The sequence below is a fragment of the Cetorhinus maximus genome, chromosome 21 (assembly GCF_964194155.1).
Source record: "Cetorhinus maximus chromosome 21, sCetMax3.hap1.1, whole genome shotgun sequence".
NCBI classification, from domain to species: domain Eukaryota; kingdom Metazoa; phylum Chordata; class Chondrichthyes; order Lamniformes; family Cetorhinidae; genus Cetorhinus; species Cetorhinus maximus.
In genome coordinates this window covers 42,169,108-42,185,236 of record NC_135899.1, presented here as the reverse complement: position 1 = coordinate 42,185,236, position 16,129 = coordinate 42,169,108, and the positions used below count along the sequence as shown (strand labels likewise).

The window sequence follows — 16,129 nt, the reverse complement described above, 5'->3', positions numbered from 1 at the left end:
AGGCAAAGTTTCTGGAGGGTTGAGGCAGGAATTTCAGCTAGAATGCTGTTGAAGGTGATAAAGGTGAAGATTAGATTTCAGTAGCAGGAGTGATTGATAACATTTCAGAAGATCACTTTGATAATGGAGGTGATGTGAAGGAGAAACAGAGTTCAGGATCAAAAAGAATGTCATAGTTCCGTACTTTCTGAGTCTGATTGAGATGGCAGCTGAACTCAAGGCCAAACACTTAGAGGTAGAAACATAGAAACTAGGAGCAGGAGTAGGCCATTTGGCCCTTCGAGCTTGCTCCGCCATTCAATACGATCATGGCTGATCCTCTATCTCAGCGCCATATTCCCGCTTTCTCTCCATACCCCTTGATGCCCCAATATCCAAAAAATTATCAATTTCTTTCTTGAATATACTCAGTGACCCGGCCTCCACAGACTTCTGTGGTAGAGAAATTCACAGGTTGAGCACCCTCTGAGTGAAGCAATTTTCCCCCATCTCAGTCTTAAATGGCTGGCCCCATATGTTGAGACTGTGCCCTTGGTTCTAGACTCCCCAGCCAGGGGAGACATCCTCTCTGCATCTAGTCTGTCTAGCCCTGTTAGAATTTTATACGTTTCAATCTAATTCCCTCTCATTCTTCTAAACTCTAGTGAATACAGGCCCAGTCGAACCAATTTCTCCTCATACGACAGTCCTGCCATCTCCGGTTTCAGCGTAATGAACCTTCGCTGCACTCCCTCTATGGCGAGTATATCCTTTCTTAGGTAGGGAGACCAAAACTGCATGCAGTACTCCAGGTGTGGTCTCACCAAGGCCTTGTATAACTGCAGTAAGACATCCCTACTTCTGTACTCAAATCCTCTTGCAATGAAGGCCAACATACCATTTGCCTTCCTAATTGCTTGCTTTACCTGCCTGTCTGCTTTCATTGACTGGTATACAAGGACACCCAGATCCCTTTGTCCATCCACATTTCCCAATACATCACCATTTAAATAATACTCTGCCTTTCTGTTTTTCACACCGAAGCGTATAACTTTACATTTATCCACGTTATACTGCATCTGCCATGTGTTTGCCCACACACACAACTAGTCTAAATCACCCTGAAGCCTCAAAACTCACAACCCCGCCCAGTTTTGTGTCATCAGCAAACTTGGAAATATTGCATTTGGTTTCCTCATCCAAGTCATTTATATATATTATGAATAGCTGGGGCCCAAGCACTGATCCCTGCGGTGCACCACTAGTCACCGCCTGCCATCTGGAAAAAGACCCATTTATTCCCACTCTCTGTTTCCGGTCTGTCAACCAATTCTCAATCAAGCCAGTATATTACCCCCGATCCCATGTGCTTTAATTTTGCCCACTGGCCTCTTACGTGGGACCTTATCAAAAGCCTTCTTGAAATCCAAAGACACTACATCCACTGGTTCTCCCTTATCTATTCTACTAGTTACATCCTCAAAGAACTCTAGTAGATTAGTTAAGCATGATTTCCCTTTCATAAACCCATGCTGACTTTGTCTAATCCCATTAATGCTGAATAGAGCCAGAGGATAGCCTCGGTCTTGCCAACATGGAGTTCGAGAAACATTTATCCTGTTCAGTTATTAATGTACAAGCTATTTTAGGGTGCAGCAGTAACCTTCGGTTATTGAGGAGACAGAGAGGTAGAGCTGAGTGTCATCAGCATACGTGTCAAGCTAGCTCTGCCTGTTTCAGTGTAATGTCACTAAGAGATAGCAAGTAGACATTTGACGGAAGAATGGACCTTTGAATACACTAGAATTGACTGTACAAGCAAAGAAGGAGAAGCCATTGTCCTGGCTGCATAGAATCCACTAGGAAGCAGGGGAGAGCAATACCTTGGGAAGGCCAAAGCCATGTCCCTGAACTCAGCCATAGACTCCGTCCCTTTCCCTGTTCACTCTCTAAGGCCGAACTGGATGGTTCGCAGTCTTGGCATCCTAGTGGACCCTGAGCTGAGCTTCTGATCCCATATCCTCTCCATCACCAAGAGTACCTACTTCCACCTCCTTAACACTACCCTCTCTGCCACTACCTAAGCTCACCTGCTGTTGTAATATTCATCCAAGCCTTTGTTACCACAGGACTCAACTACTTCAATACTTTCCTTGCTCCCCTGCTGGGCAGCAACCTTAAAACCATCCCACTCACCCCCACCATAAAGATGAGGTAATTCAAAACATCGATGCTAACGTTCAGCAATTCTTGTTCATCCCTGTGCTTACTGACTAACATTGGTTCCTGGTCCAGCAATGCTTCAATTTTAGAATTCTCCTCCCTGTTTACAAATCTCTTCATGGCCTAGAGGCAGTGAAACCATGCCCCCCTATCACAGCACTAGATGCCATATTCTGGTAAGTTGAAATGTCCCAACCACTTTGACAAGCTCGGAGAGAAGGTAAGTAAGTAAGGTAAGTAGGTGTGGGGTTAGTCGGTTGGGGGATAATTGGGGGGTCGGGGTGGTTAGTTAGAGGCTAGTTGGGGAGTTAGTCTGGGGTGGGGGGTTAGTTGGAAGATGGAGGGTTAGTCAGGGGGTCATGAGGAGCGAGGTTAATCGGAGTAGAGGGGTAGTCGGGGTGGGAGGTTAGTCGGGTTGTGGGGATAGTCGGGGGTCAGGGGATAGTTGGGGGTGTGGGGGTATTAGTTGGGGGGTGTAGAGCGGGGGTGTCAGGGGGATCAGTAGTATCGTTACTCAGGAGTTACAACTGGTTTTAAGCCTTCTAACTTTTCCTGGGGAGCTATTATGCTAAATAAGTTGGAACCATCTGAAGCCTCCACCTTTAAATCGGAGTATCAGAGGGTTCCAGTTGCAGGGTAATTGCCCAATGGAAATTGAAACTTCCCAGGCAACCCCCATGCAGTCCTTGCGTGGAAACTTCCAAGCGCATCTCCCGGGGTACCTCCCAGCTTCGACCCTTAGAGAACAGAAGGTCTAGGCCCATATGATCTGCAGGATTAGTCTGAGGCGCTGAATGTTCTTGTCTTGGGTGGAGCTGACTGAATGCCCCAAATCCCATCTCACTAACAGTAATGATATTCTAAGAACATGAATAGTTTAAATTAAATGAAACACTGCCCCACTCCTTGTTTTATTTCCAGCTCCTGGTGATTGAATATTGGAAGATAAATTCTGAAATTGAGGCACTTAATTCAATCACAGCAGAGGGTACCCTTCTTATTTCAAAGCATAACCAATCTTGAAAAACCTTTTATATAAGACAACAGAAATTCCTTTTAAGAAAGGCAGTTTCCAAAAACTGCATTTAAGCTATTTTGTTAATACTTAGAGACAAACATTAAATAGACATGTGTGAAATGTCTTGAAACATCTTAAAACTATTTTACCTTTACAATTAATGTGCAGCCAATAATAGGAGGAAAGAGTGTCTCAGTTGGTTCTGACAGTGTTTAGTCCAGCTTCTGACAAATCTGTGGTCCTGACAGGTTTGAGTTATTCCTTGTGGCTTGATCTAATTGGTTGATATTCTGTAATCCAGATGAAGAAAGTAGATTTTGTTTGTCAAATGCTAACCAGCTGGTGCTTTGATTGTCATTTTTAAACATGGCCTTTTGATGTCATCAGATCTAAGGCATGAATAAAGAAAGGCCATTGGGCTCGTTAACCGTGTACCAGTCACAGATCAGAGACATTCTACCCAAGCACAAACTTTTCCCCCACCCACTTAAATCCAAAGGAAAATTTTGTGTGAATCGTCCTCAGTTAGAATCATAGAATGGTTACAGCACAGAAGGAGGCCATTCAGCCTACCATGTCTGTGCTGGCCCTCTGCAAAAGCAATTCACCAAGTGCTACTCCCCTGCCTTTTTCCCGTAGCCCTGTAAATATTTTCTCTTCAGATAATTGTCCAATTCCCTTTTGAAAGCCATGATTGAATCTGCCTCCACCACTCTCTCAGGCAGTGCATTCCAGATCCTAACCACTCGCTGCTTACAAAAAGCTTTTCCTCATGTCAGGGTTGCTTTTTTTGCCAGTCACCTTAAATTGCTGTCCTCTGATTCTCAATCCTTTCATGAGTGGGAACAGTTTCTCCCTATCTACACTGTCCAGACCCCTCATGATTTTGAATACCACCATCAAATCTCCTGTTAACCTTCCCTTCTTCAAGGAAAACAGCCCAAACCTCTCCAGTCTATCTACGTAACTGAAGTTCCTCATCCCTGGTACCATTCTCCTCAATCTTTTCTGCACCCTCTCAAATCCTTTCTAAAGTATGGTGCCCAGAGCTGAACACAGTACTCCAGTTGAGGACAAACCAATGGTTTATACAGGTTTACCATAAAGTTCGTGGCTTTTGTACTCTCTGCCCCTATTTGTAAAGCCAAGGACCCCATATGCTTTATTAATCGTGCTCTCAACCTGCCCTGTCAGCTTTTATGATTTGTACACATATATCCCCAGGTCCCTCTGATCGTGCATGCCTGATTATCCAGGTTAGTAAAGTAAACCTTCAGAATATTCATGCATTCTTATGATAGTGAGGTTTTCTGAAGTTGGGCTGTATATCAGATTGTGGTAAGAATGATGAAAGACTGCAGGAGGACACAGGGTAAGCTATTAGATTTTGGTGGTAGGTGCACTTCACTGTAGAAAATGTGAACTAATATATTTTGGACATAAGAAAAGGTAGAAGAATATGCCTTATATTGTAAAATCTTAAATGAATTAACAGAGCAGAGATGTTAGCACAATTAGGTAAATCTACAAAAAAGGCAATAGAAATCTGGAGTTTTGTTTCTTGAAGCATAGAAAACAAAAGTAAAAGGCAAAATACCGGAGATACTAGAAATTTGAGATTAAAAAAGAAAATGCTGGAAATGCCCAGGAGGTCTGGCGGCATCTCTGGAGAGAGAGAAACAGAGTTAACCGGCTGACTTTTACCATGAACTTTGGGACCCAATGTTGAGGCAAAAGGTGGATTCTGAGCCCACATTTGCCAGCAGCGGGACCGGGTCAGGCCTCCTAACTGGCTACCACTGGGAAAATGCCCCGGCGATTGGACTGCACCAGGGAGCTATACCAACACAGCCCCCCACTATTTTACTGCCCTTCTCCCACCTCGCAGCCCACCATTCAGGGGCTGTAAAATTTAGCTCAATGTTTTCAGACCAATGACTTTTCATCAGAAGGATTCTGATGAGGGGGTCATTGAGCTGAAACATTAACTCGGTTTCTCTTTCCATAGATTCCACCAAGACCTACTGAACATTTCCAGCATTTTCTGAGATAATGTTAAATTTGTTTAAGACCAAAGGTTGCAGCTGGAGTATTGTGTACAGTTTTTGGACCCTTATGACAGGGTAAATGTGAAAGCAGTGGAAAAAGCACAGTGTAGATTGACTAGAATATTACAAGCTGTGAAGATTTGCAGGGATGAGGAGTTGCAATTATGAAGGGAGACTTGTGATGTTTGTTATAGGGCTTTTTCACCATATCTAAAGAGATTAAAACTTGTCCTAATGGAAGTCATCATAATTGTGAAGAGTCTAAGAAGATGAATTATGTTAAAGTGTTTCCATTGGTACATGAGATGGTAATGAGAGAGCATAGATTTAAAATAGTCATAAAAAAGAAAAAGCTGGATTTCAGAGCAAATTTATTTAACACAGAGATTAGAATATAGAATGCTTTGCCACAAAGCTGTTGAAGCAAAGACCATTTTTTTAAACATGGGGAAGAATTTTCCCTCTGTTGGGGGGAAGTTCAGGAGCTTGTGAGTGCGCGCCACAATTTTACGTGGACGGGCCAATTAAGGCTGTGCGCTCCATGTGCAGGTGGGGGAGGGGATTCCCTAAGCCCGGAGTGTGCCCTTTCGCGCATGCGTTCGATAGAGTGCACTCATCTCCCTGAGGCTAAGTGCTGCCTCAAGGAGATCGGTGCCAAATTTAAAAATGGTACATGTAGAGAAATGAAATTTCCCTGACATGTCCCCTCATGTGACACTGTCACATGAGTTGGGACATGTCCATCACTTTTAAGTAAACTTTTATTAAATTTTTAAAGACCTACATGAAACCTCATCCTGCCCATGGACGAGGTTTCATGCTTTTTCTGAAGCCCGCCAGGGGTCCCGGCCTGCCCGCCAACCTTAAAGTTGGACAGTAGGTCCATTAACTAGTCTAATTACTTTTTAAATGGCCTCAGTTGGCCGTTGACAGGTCGGCGGGTGCACAGCTGATTAGGCTGCGCCCCCGCCGACCTGAAAATCGAAATGACGCGGGATGACGTCGGGAGTTCCGCCTGATGTCATCCCGCGTCATTTTACTCGTCGGTGAGCGGGCCCTGCCCCCCTCCCGCTCGCCAACCTCAATATCTTGCCCATAGTATTAGATAATTGGCTACAAAGAGGAATATTAAATTGTATGGAGAGTGAGCAGGAGTGTGATGAGGAGACCCATAAGGAGGAAAAAGATCAGCACAGGGTTGATGGACCAAGAGAATAATCTATTACTCTATCTCCACAAATATTCTTTCACCTGATGTCCTCCTGGTCACTTCCCTCCTTAACCCCTGTAATGTAGGAACCATCATTTCTGATAGACCATAGAGTACACTGCAACAATTAGCTAACGATATCCCAGAAGACCTAAAATTAAATAAATTCAGCTTGATCAATGAATAGATTGCTTTTTCTAGATAACTGATGCACTGGGTGATCCCAGATCAGTAATATGCTCTTGATGTTCTAGTTATAAACTAGGTAAGCCATTCTCTCACTATTTCCGATGTTATGTGAACCCATCAGTTACATTCTTAAAAAACATAGAAACTAGGAGCAGGAGTAGGTCATTTGGCCCTTCTCCACCCCCCCCAACCCCATACAGCTGAGCCACTCGTGGTGTCACGGTCTTGGCTTTTGCTGCATCCTCCTGAGAAACTATCCCCCCCAGCAGCAACCAAAACGTAAAATCTGTTGGAGATGGAGATGGACCCAGGACACACCTGCACTACCTGCCTAGTGCTTTTACTCTGTCTGGCAGTCACCCATTCCCTTTCTGCCTGTGCACTCTTTACCTGATGTGTGACCACCTCACTGTAGGTGCTATCTACGAAGGTGCTCCACAGTGACTCCAGGCACAACTCCAGCTACGAAACATGGATTTAGAGTACCTGCAGCTGGTGAAACTTCCTGCGCACATGGTCATCTTGGACACTGGAAGTGCCCCTGAATTCTCACATTGCACAGGAGGAGCATTCCACGTGGCTGAGCTGCCCTGCCATGACTTACCCTCAAATTACTCACTTTACTTTTACTTCATCTAGTTTAGAGAACATTAAAGATAGTAGAAATATTCACCAGGTCCTACTTACCAAGGCCACCACTCTTCCTTCTGAGGAAAGGTGGAAAATGAAAAGATCACCTTCCCTCTTCACTGAACTCCCTCACTCATCAAACTCCAATTTAAGCACTTTAATGCAGCCCAAAGCAACATTCTAGTGCAGTCAAGGCATGTAATAACTCCATGGTTTTGAACATTAGCCCCTGGCAACAATGATTGCGGTTCTCAGTCACGTGCTGTTGTCTTGTCACAGAACATTTTCCTTCTATAGTGAAACACTCAAATCCACTCCCACAGTGGCTCAGTATTGATTTGACAGTCTATGCTGAACAACTCAGTCCAACAGGAAATCCCAGAAGCTGTGGGCAAAGCAATCAATGGGTGGAACATCCTGGTGTGGAATGCTTTGTCCTAGATATTTAACAGCGACTTTCCTGGTCTCTCAGCTCACAAACTTGTTTTCTATAGTTCATATTATACACTAACCCACAGCCATTGAACGATCTGAAACCCACCCAATACTGAATTTCCTAAATGCTTTTTTACTCCTCTTCTCTGCAGGATCCTGAAATTTCTTGTAGCGAAGAGGAAATTTAAAGAAACCTTGAGACCATACGATGTGAAAGATGTGATAGAGCAATATTCTGCTGGACATCTGGACATGCTCGGCCGAATCAAGAGCCTCCAGTCACGGTATGTCTGCTCGCACCTGAGCCAATGTGTCTGGTACCATGGAGCAGGTCAAGCAATACCCCGTTCCTCTAATGGTTGATTAGGGAATGTGTGAAAATGATTAGAATCATAGAATGGTAACAGCATAGAAGGAACCATTCCGCCCGTTGCCAGCTCTCTGCAACAGCAACTCAGCCAGACCCACTCCCCGCCCTTTTTCCGTAGCCTTTCTTTTCTATTCTGCGGCCTATCTGATTCCCTGTTGAATGCCATGATTGAATCTGCCTCCAACGCACTCTCAGGCAGTGCCTTCCAGATCCTAACCGCTCGCTGTGTGAAAAAGCTTTTCCTCCTGTCATTGCTTGTTCTTTTGCCATTAACCTCAAATTGATGTCCTCTCACTCTTGACCCTTCTGCCAAAAGGAACAGTTTCTCTCTACCTACACTGTCCAGACCCCTCAAGATTTTAAACAGCACTTTCAAATCTCCTCTTAACCTTCTCTTCTCCAAGGAGAACAGTCCCAGCTTCTCCAATCTATTTATGTAACTGAAGTCCCTCATCCCTGGAGCTATTCTTGTAAATCTTTTCTGCATCCTCTTGAAAGCCTTCACATCCTTCCTAAAGTGTGGTGCCCAGAACTGGACACAATATTCCTGTTGAGGCCAAACCAGAGATTAATGAAGGTTCACAATAACTTCCTTACTTTGGTACTTTATGTCTCTTTTATAAAGTCCAAGAACCTGAATGACTTTTTAAATCATTTTTTAACCTACCTTGTCACCTTCCAAATGTTGTGTCATCTGTAAATTTTGAAATTGTGTCCTGTATAGCCAAGTCTAGATCATTAACATATATTAAGAAAAGCAGTGACCGACTGATGGCCCCTGGGGAACACCACTGTGTTTCCTCCAGTCCAAAAAACAACTGTTCACTACTACTCATGGTTTCCTGTCACTCAGCCAACTTTAAATTCATACTGCCTTTGTCGTTTTTATTCCATGAGGTCAAACTTTGCTGGTAAGCCTATGTGGTGCTATATGAAACGCCTTTTGGTGGTCCATGTACACACAACACATTAACCTCGTCAGTCCTCTCTTTTACTTTATTAAAAACTCAAATCAAGTGTTTGCCATGAACAAACCCATGTTGATCTCCCTTAATTAATCTACATTTGTCCAAGTGACTACTAATTTTGTCCTGGATTATTATTTCTAAAAGCTTTCCTACCATTGAGGTTAAACTGATTGGCTGTTGGGGACAGGCCTGAGAAGATCACAGGTTGGGGTGGACTTGGTCAAATGGACTTGAAAGATTATTCATGGGCAATGACATTGGAGGGGGTCAGACACATCTGGAGGGACCTAAGATGTGGAATGGGCTTTAAAGAGTGCATGGAGGAAATGTCCAATTATGGAGGAGTCTGATCATTAACTGGTTTGCTTAGGACAGCCAGGGAGAAGCACTCCTGCTCTTGCTGGCCCATAAGTAATGCTGGAAAGGCATTTACCTCTTGAAACAAGCCTCTTATGTGTCCCTTCAGCTGCAGGGTTTGACCGAGGCCTGGCAAACCAAGCCAGACAGCATTAAGATAAAAGCAAAATACTGCAGATGCTGGAAATCTGAAACAAAAACAAAAATAGCTGGAAAAACTCAGCAGGTCTGACAGCATCTGCGGAGAGGAACACAGTTAATGTTTCGAGTCCATATGACTCTTCATCAGAATTAAGGAAACGTTACCTGTCCCACCCCCCTCAACCAGCTTATATTTCACCTTATTTCTATATTTCCTTAGTTCTAATGAAGAGTCATATGGACTCGAAACGTTAACTGTATTCCTCTCCGCAGATGCTGTCAGATCTGCTGAGTTTTTCCAGCTATTTTTGTTTTTGTTCCAGACAGCATTAAACCTGAGAAAGAGGTTACAATTAGGGTATGTATCTTCAAATCATTTAAAGAGGGATCTGCCTCAGCAGATTTTTGAATTTTTAATACCCTGCTATCTTCTCCACTAACTCCCTTATTGCTGTCATGTTACCCCCCCCGACACCATCCCATCCCCCCAACCACCACCATCCTAGAGGATTAAAATTAATCCCTGGACAGTCTCAGTTACAGTGCGATGTCTCACTGGACAGTCCCAGTTACAATATCTAACCCAAACTGAAGCTACCCTGGGAGTTTTTGATGTTGACTCTGTGAAACTAATCCACCAGGTTTGCAGAACTATTTGTACAAAACTGCTAGTTTTATGGTACTTATGCTAAATAAAGAAATGGTGAGCAATTAAAGCGAATGTCAAATGAGACACTATTACTGCTAACTCCGATGTGCCTGTGGGAAGAATGAAAATTGAGGACTGGTATATTTATGTGCATGAAAAGGGCAACAGTTCTATTGTTTCTTGTCTTTTCAGTTCATTTATACCATTAGCTCCAATGCCCTTTTCTGGTAACTTATTCCAGAATTAGGTTACCCTTTGGACAAAAAGTTCCCTTTTATAAAAGTTCTCTTTATAAGAACCTCATTTTTATCTTGTACATCCTAGCCATTTGTCCGGACTGGCTCTGCCAGTCATTAATCTTCTAATTTTCAAATCTTGAGTTTGGTCACCCAATCTCCTGTATTTTAAGAAGAAGCCTAGGTTCCAAACACATTGGTTTGCAGAGCCCATACTGATGCCCTCCGATATCTCTGCACTCCTCCAATTCTGGCCTCTTCCACATTCCCAATTTTTATCATTCCACCATTGGTGGCTATGTCTTCAACTACTTAGGCCCAAAGCTCTGGAATTCCCTCCCTAAATCTTTGCCTCCCACTGTTTTTATATAGATTGCTTGATCAAGACAAGGGGTGGAACTTTCCAAGCCCCACAGAACCAGTGTTGCTCAGCATGCAGCAGGCAGCTCACGAGAAAATTGCCTGCATTTTCTGACCAATAATGTCAATGAATGGAGAATAGTATGTACAGCATTCACTAATTTCCAATAAACCGTCCACTGCAAGGCTCAACAGCGATGCCCCATTTCTGCGACCTGCCCTGGTTTCTTTTTAATTTCTTTTGCATAAAAGGCAGGAATACAGGACACAATATAATTATTAGTTTTCATTGACTTTGATGTTTTACGTTTCCGTAGAGTTGACCAAATCATTGGCAAAGGCCAGATGCCGGTGGACAAGAAGTTGCGTGAGAAAGGAGAGAAAGTTCCACCAGAACTGGAACCCTTTGATGAGATGAGCATGATGGGGCGGGTAATAAAAGTGGAAAAACAGGTAATTTCCCTTGGGGAAAGAGCATAGGCTTACAGCTTGCTTGTATCATGATAGTCTACTTGTTACCTACACTGGAATCCGTGGAGCAGGCACCCACCATTGTCATGCAAATCAGTGAACTTCACCCTGACTCCACCAACTTTGGGGGCCTGCGGCAGGTAGTCCTGGACAGAAACAGCTCCGTTAAATGTATTGGAGTGCACCTTCCCCCCAGCCCACCCCACATTTTTGCTCCAATGTTTTGAACAAAATCGTAAAATAGTTGAGAGAGAAGAATCAATTCAGCCTTTACCTGCAATGATCAAGCAAGCATTAGGCCAGAGAGTGGTGCTTTAGAGGAAGACTAAAAACAGAAAGCTTAAGAAAGTGACAACCAAATTTTCATTCTTCATTCTCCACCAAGCTGTGTGGCAGAGCTGATTGTTACTAAAGAGCTACTTCTATATGTGTAAATTTAATTCCCTTTATCTAGATTTTCTCTCCTTGTCGAATGATGTTACAATGTTTACAGGATCGCTTGCATTTATGTGTTGTATAGTGGTAATGTCACTGGACTATAGTAACCATGGGCTAGACAAATGCTCTGGGGACATGGATTCAAATCCTGCCACAACAGCTGGTGGAATTTAAATTCGGTTAATAAACTTGAAATGGATGGTGACTATGAAACCATTGTTGATTGTTGTAAAACCCATCTGATTCACAAATTCCATTGATGGAGGGAAACCTGCTGTCCTTAAGATAAAAGCAAAATACTGCAGATGCTGGAAATCTGAAATAAAAACAAAAAAATGCGGGAAAAACAGACAGCATCTGTGGAGAGAGGAACAGAGTTAATGTTTCAAGTTTGTTCTTCAGACCTTTTTTATTTGGAGGAAGTGAGACAAGTTAAAGGAAAAATTGTTCAGTGAGGGAACAAGTTCAGCCAGGTGGAGGATGAGGATTGTTTGGGCCTCTGTTCAGGGAAGAAGTGGAAAGCCCTCAGGCCATCCTAGTGGGGGATGGAGGTGTAGAGGGACTGGACGTCCATAGTGAAGAGGAGGTAGTTAGGGCCAGGGAACTGGAAATTGTTGATATGACGTAGGGCGTAAGAGGAATCACGAATGTAGATGGGAAGAGACTGGAAGAGGGGAGAGAATGGGGTCAAGATAGGAAGAAATGAGTTTTGTGGGGCAGGAACAGGCTGACCTGATGGGTCTAAAGGACAGTCCTGTTTCTGGATTTTGGGAAGGAGGTAGAAGCGGGTTGTCCGAGGTTGGGAGACTATGAGGCTGGAAGCTGTGGAGGGAAGATCTCCAGAGGAGATGAGGTCAGTGACAGTCCTGGAAACAATGGTTTGATGTTTGGTGGTGTGGTCATGGTCCAGGGGGAGGTAGGAAGAAGTGTCTGAGAGTTGGTGCTTAGCCTCTGCAAAGTAGAAGTCAGTACACCAGACAACAACAGCACCACCCTTGTCGGCATGTTTATAAAGTTAGGGTTGGACCTGAGAGAACGGAGTGCAGCAAATTCAGAAGGAGACAGGTTAGAGTGGGTGACAGGAGCAGAGAAATTAAGATGGCCGATGTCACACTAACAATTCTCAATGAAAAGATCAAGAGCAGGCAAGAGACCAGAGGTGCAGGTAGTGGGAAAATACTGACTCTGAAGAGGAGTCATTCAGACTCGAAACGTTAACTCTGTTTCTCTCTGCACAGATGCTGCCAGACCTGCTGAGTTTTTTGAGCATTTTCTGTTTTTATTAACCTGCTGTCCTTACCTGGTTCTGGCCTACATGTGATTCCAGAGCCACAGCAATGAGGGTGACTCTTAACTGCTCTCTGAAATGGCCTAGCAAGCCACTCCATCTCAAGGGCAATTAGGGATGGGCAATAAATGCTGGCCTTGCCAGCGATGCCCAGATCCCATGAAAGAATAAAAAAAAAGGTGGCGGGTAGGCTGCCTGCTTGACTTAACGAGCTCTCAGCCCTCCCCCTGACTGCCCCCCAACCTTCACACCCGATGGCAGGGAAGTGTAAAATCCAGCCCTGCAACTCTGTGGGATGAAAACACAGCGCCACAAAAGTAAGCGGCATTGAAAGCAGTGCAGATGAAAACATAAAATCACGAAGAGAAACTGATAGATTTAGTGAATGAGCAAAACACTGGCACGTGGACTGCAGTGTAGGCAAGTTTGAGGTCATCCACTTTGGATCTTAAAAAGAATAAAACAGGGGTCTTTCTAAATGGTAACAAGCTAGAAACAGTGGAGATTCAAAGAGATGGGGGGCAGTCCAGATACACAGAACATTAAATGCATACAGAAAATAATCAGAAAGGCTAATGCGTTGCTGGCCTTTATATCTAGAGGACTAAAATACACGGGGGTAGAAATTATGCTGCAGCTATTCAAATCCACACCTGGAGTAATGTGAGTAATTCGGGGAATGAATCTTATTGGCCTTGGAGGGAGTACAGCATAGATTTACCAGAATGATACCTGCTCTGCTGTTGAGAATAACCCCTGTAAAAATTTTCCTGCTGGGGAGAGAAGTGAAACAACATGATGGTAGGTGGCCTTGAAAGGGAATTCCATTTGTACAGGTGAGTTATGGAACCATCCTTGTAATCTTGGAGCACGTTGCCCTGATTCCAGATTAAGCAGAAGAGGCTAGTGAGCTTCCTAACATATGAGCTCCTCTGTACTTGAATACTTCAGGTGGAATGTAGTCAGCTCCCCGAGTCCTACCCTTCGTTGTTTTATGACCTTGGTGACTTTGGCTTAAGTTAGAACAAGTGCAAGCTCGCCCAGAATGCAATGCTTTGGAAGTGATTCAATGGGATCATTGCACTCTGTAGATTCTTGGTTCAGGAGATTATTAAAGTGCTCTGAGAGGGAATTTGGGGCGACATTTTCCCCCCCGTCGGGGGTATGTGCGGGAGCGGGCGTGGGCTTTCCTGATCAGTGCACCCTGTCAGGGGCGCGGCGCCATTTTATGTGGGCGGGCCAATTAAGGCCCGCCCAACATGACGTCTGCCAGAAGCGCCATGCGCTCCATGTGCGGGTGAGGGGGGATTCCATGAGCCGGAATATGCGAAAGAGCACACAGATCTCCCTGAGGCAAAGCCTCAGGAAGATCGGCTCAGGTTTGAAACATTAAATAAAGATGAGGAAAAAAATTACTGACAGGCCCTCTCATGTGCCATTGTCACCTGAGATGGGACATGTCAGTTTCTTTGATTTAGAGATTTCATGCAAATTTTAATAACCTCATGAAATCTCAACCTTAAGGTTGGATGGGCAGGTCCATTAATCACATTAGTTACTTTTTTGATGGCCTTAATAGGCCTTTGACAGTTCAGCGGGTGCGCAGCCGAATTGAATCGAAAATCTAAGTGACGCGGGGTTGATGTTGGGATGCACGCCTGACATCACCCCACATCATTTTACGCGTTGGCGAGCAGGCCCTGCCCCCCGCTCACCGTCCGGAAGATGCAGCCCCTGATGTTTGTTCGTGAAGAGTTCATTGCCACCTGCTGAGAGGACAGGTGTGGTACCATTGGTTTTGGGCCCATAGGCAGATCAGAGACCTTCAGTGAGAGCCTTTAGGTCGTACATTTTGGCAGCTTTATTTTAAACATTGATGGGATGTGGTCATCGCTGGCTCGGCCAGCATTTATTGCCCATCTCTAATTGCCCATCAGAAGGTGGTGGTGAGCTGCCTTCTTGAACCGCTGCAGTCCATGTGGTGTAGGTCCACCCACAGTGCTGTTAGGGAGGGAGTTCCAGGATTTTGACCCAGCGACAGTGAAGGAACAGCGATATTTCTCCAAGTCAGGATGGTGAGTGGCTTGGAGGGGAACTCCCAGGTGGTGGTGTTCCCCTTGCATCTGCTGCCCTTGTCCTTCTGGATGGTAGCAGTCATGGGCTTGGAAGGTGCTGTCTAAGGAAGATTGGTGAATTCCTGAAGTGCATCTGGTAGATGGTACACACTGCTGCCACTGTGTGTCAGTGGTGGAGGGAGTGAATGTTTGTGGATTGGGCGTCAATCAAGCAGGCTGCTTTGTCCTGGATGGTGTCAAGCTTCTTGAGTGTTGTGGGAGCTGCACTCATCCAGGCAAGTGGGGAGTATTCCATCACACTCCTGACTTGTGCCTTGTAAATGGTGGACAGGATTTGGGGAGTCAGGAGGTGAATTACTTGCCACAGGATTCCTAGCCTCTGACCTGCTCTTGTAGCCACAGTATTTATATGGCTAGTCCAGTTCAGTTTCTGGTCAATGGTAACCCCCAGGTTGTTGATAGTGGGGGATTCAGTGATGGTAATGCCATTGAATGTCAGGGGGCGATGGTTAGATTCTCTCTTGTTGGAGATGGTCATTGCCTGGCACTTGTGTGGCGTGAATGCTATTTGCCACTTGTCAGCCCAAGCCTGGATATTTTCATTTGCATTTGGACATGGACTGCTTCGTGTATCTAAGGAGTCGCAAATGGTTCTGAACATTGTACAATCCTCAGCGAACATCCCCACTTCTGCCCTTATCTTGGAAGGAAGGTCATTGATGAAGATGGTGGAGCCTTGTCCTCCCATCATCAGTTCTTCATCTCTCTTGGTTTGTCCCGCATTATGTATTTTACTTGATGGTATCTGGCTTTTCTTGCTGATAATTTTTGTCAGTTGTGTAGGATCTGAGCATTGTGCATATCATCTGTTAGCTTACCTATATCTTGGTCACTCTTGTGGAACCAATCTTGGTGCTTCCGTGTGACTAATCCAAAGACCCCAGATGCCATGCTATGAGTGACATCACTCAGCTTCTTCCAAGAATTGTTAATGTCTCTATTATCTTCTGGAATACCGACAAGCTCAGCAGCTAATGTTGTTCC

At 44.5% G+C, this 16,129-nt stretch overlaps 1 protein-coding gene across 1 annotated transcript in view; it reads left to right on the top strand.

Annotated features, from left to right (window-relative positions):
- kcnq4 (potassium voltage-gated channel subfamily Q member 4) overlaps positions 1-16,129 on the top strand; it is a 596,979-nt gene that overhangs the window by 577,362 nt on the left and 3,488 nt on the right. Inside the window, exons 12-13 of the mRNA XM_078566896.1 lie at positions 7,885-8,016; positions 11,131-11,266. Of these exons, the coding sequence (XP_078423022.1) occupies positions 7,885-8,016; positions 11,131-11,266 (268 nt within the window). The remainder of the gene's footprint in view (positions 1-7,884; positions 8,017-11,130; positions 11,267-16,129) is intronic.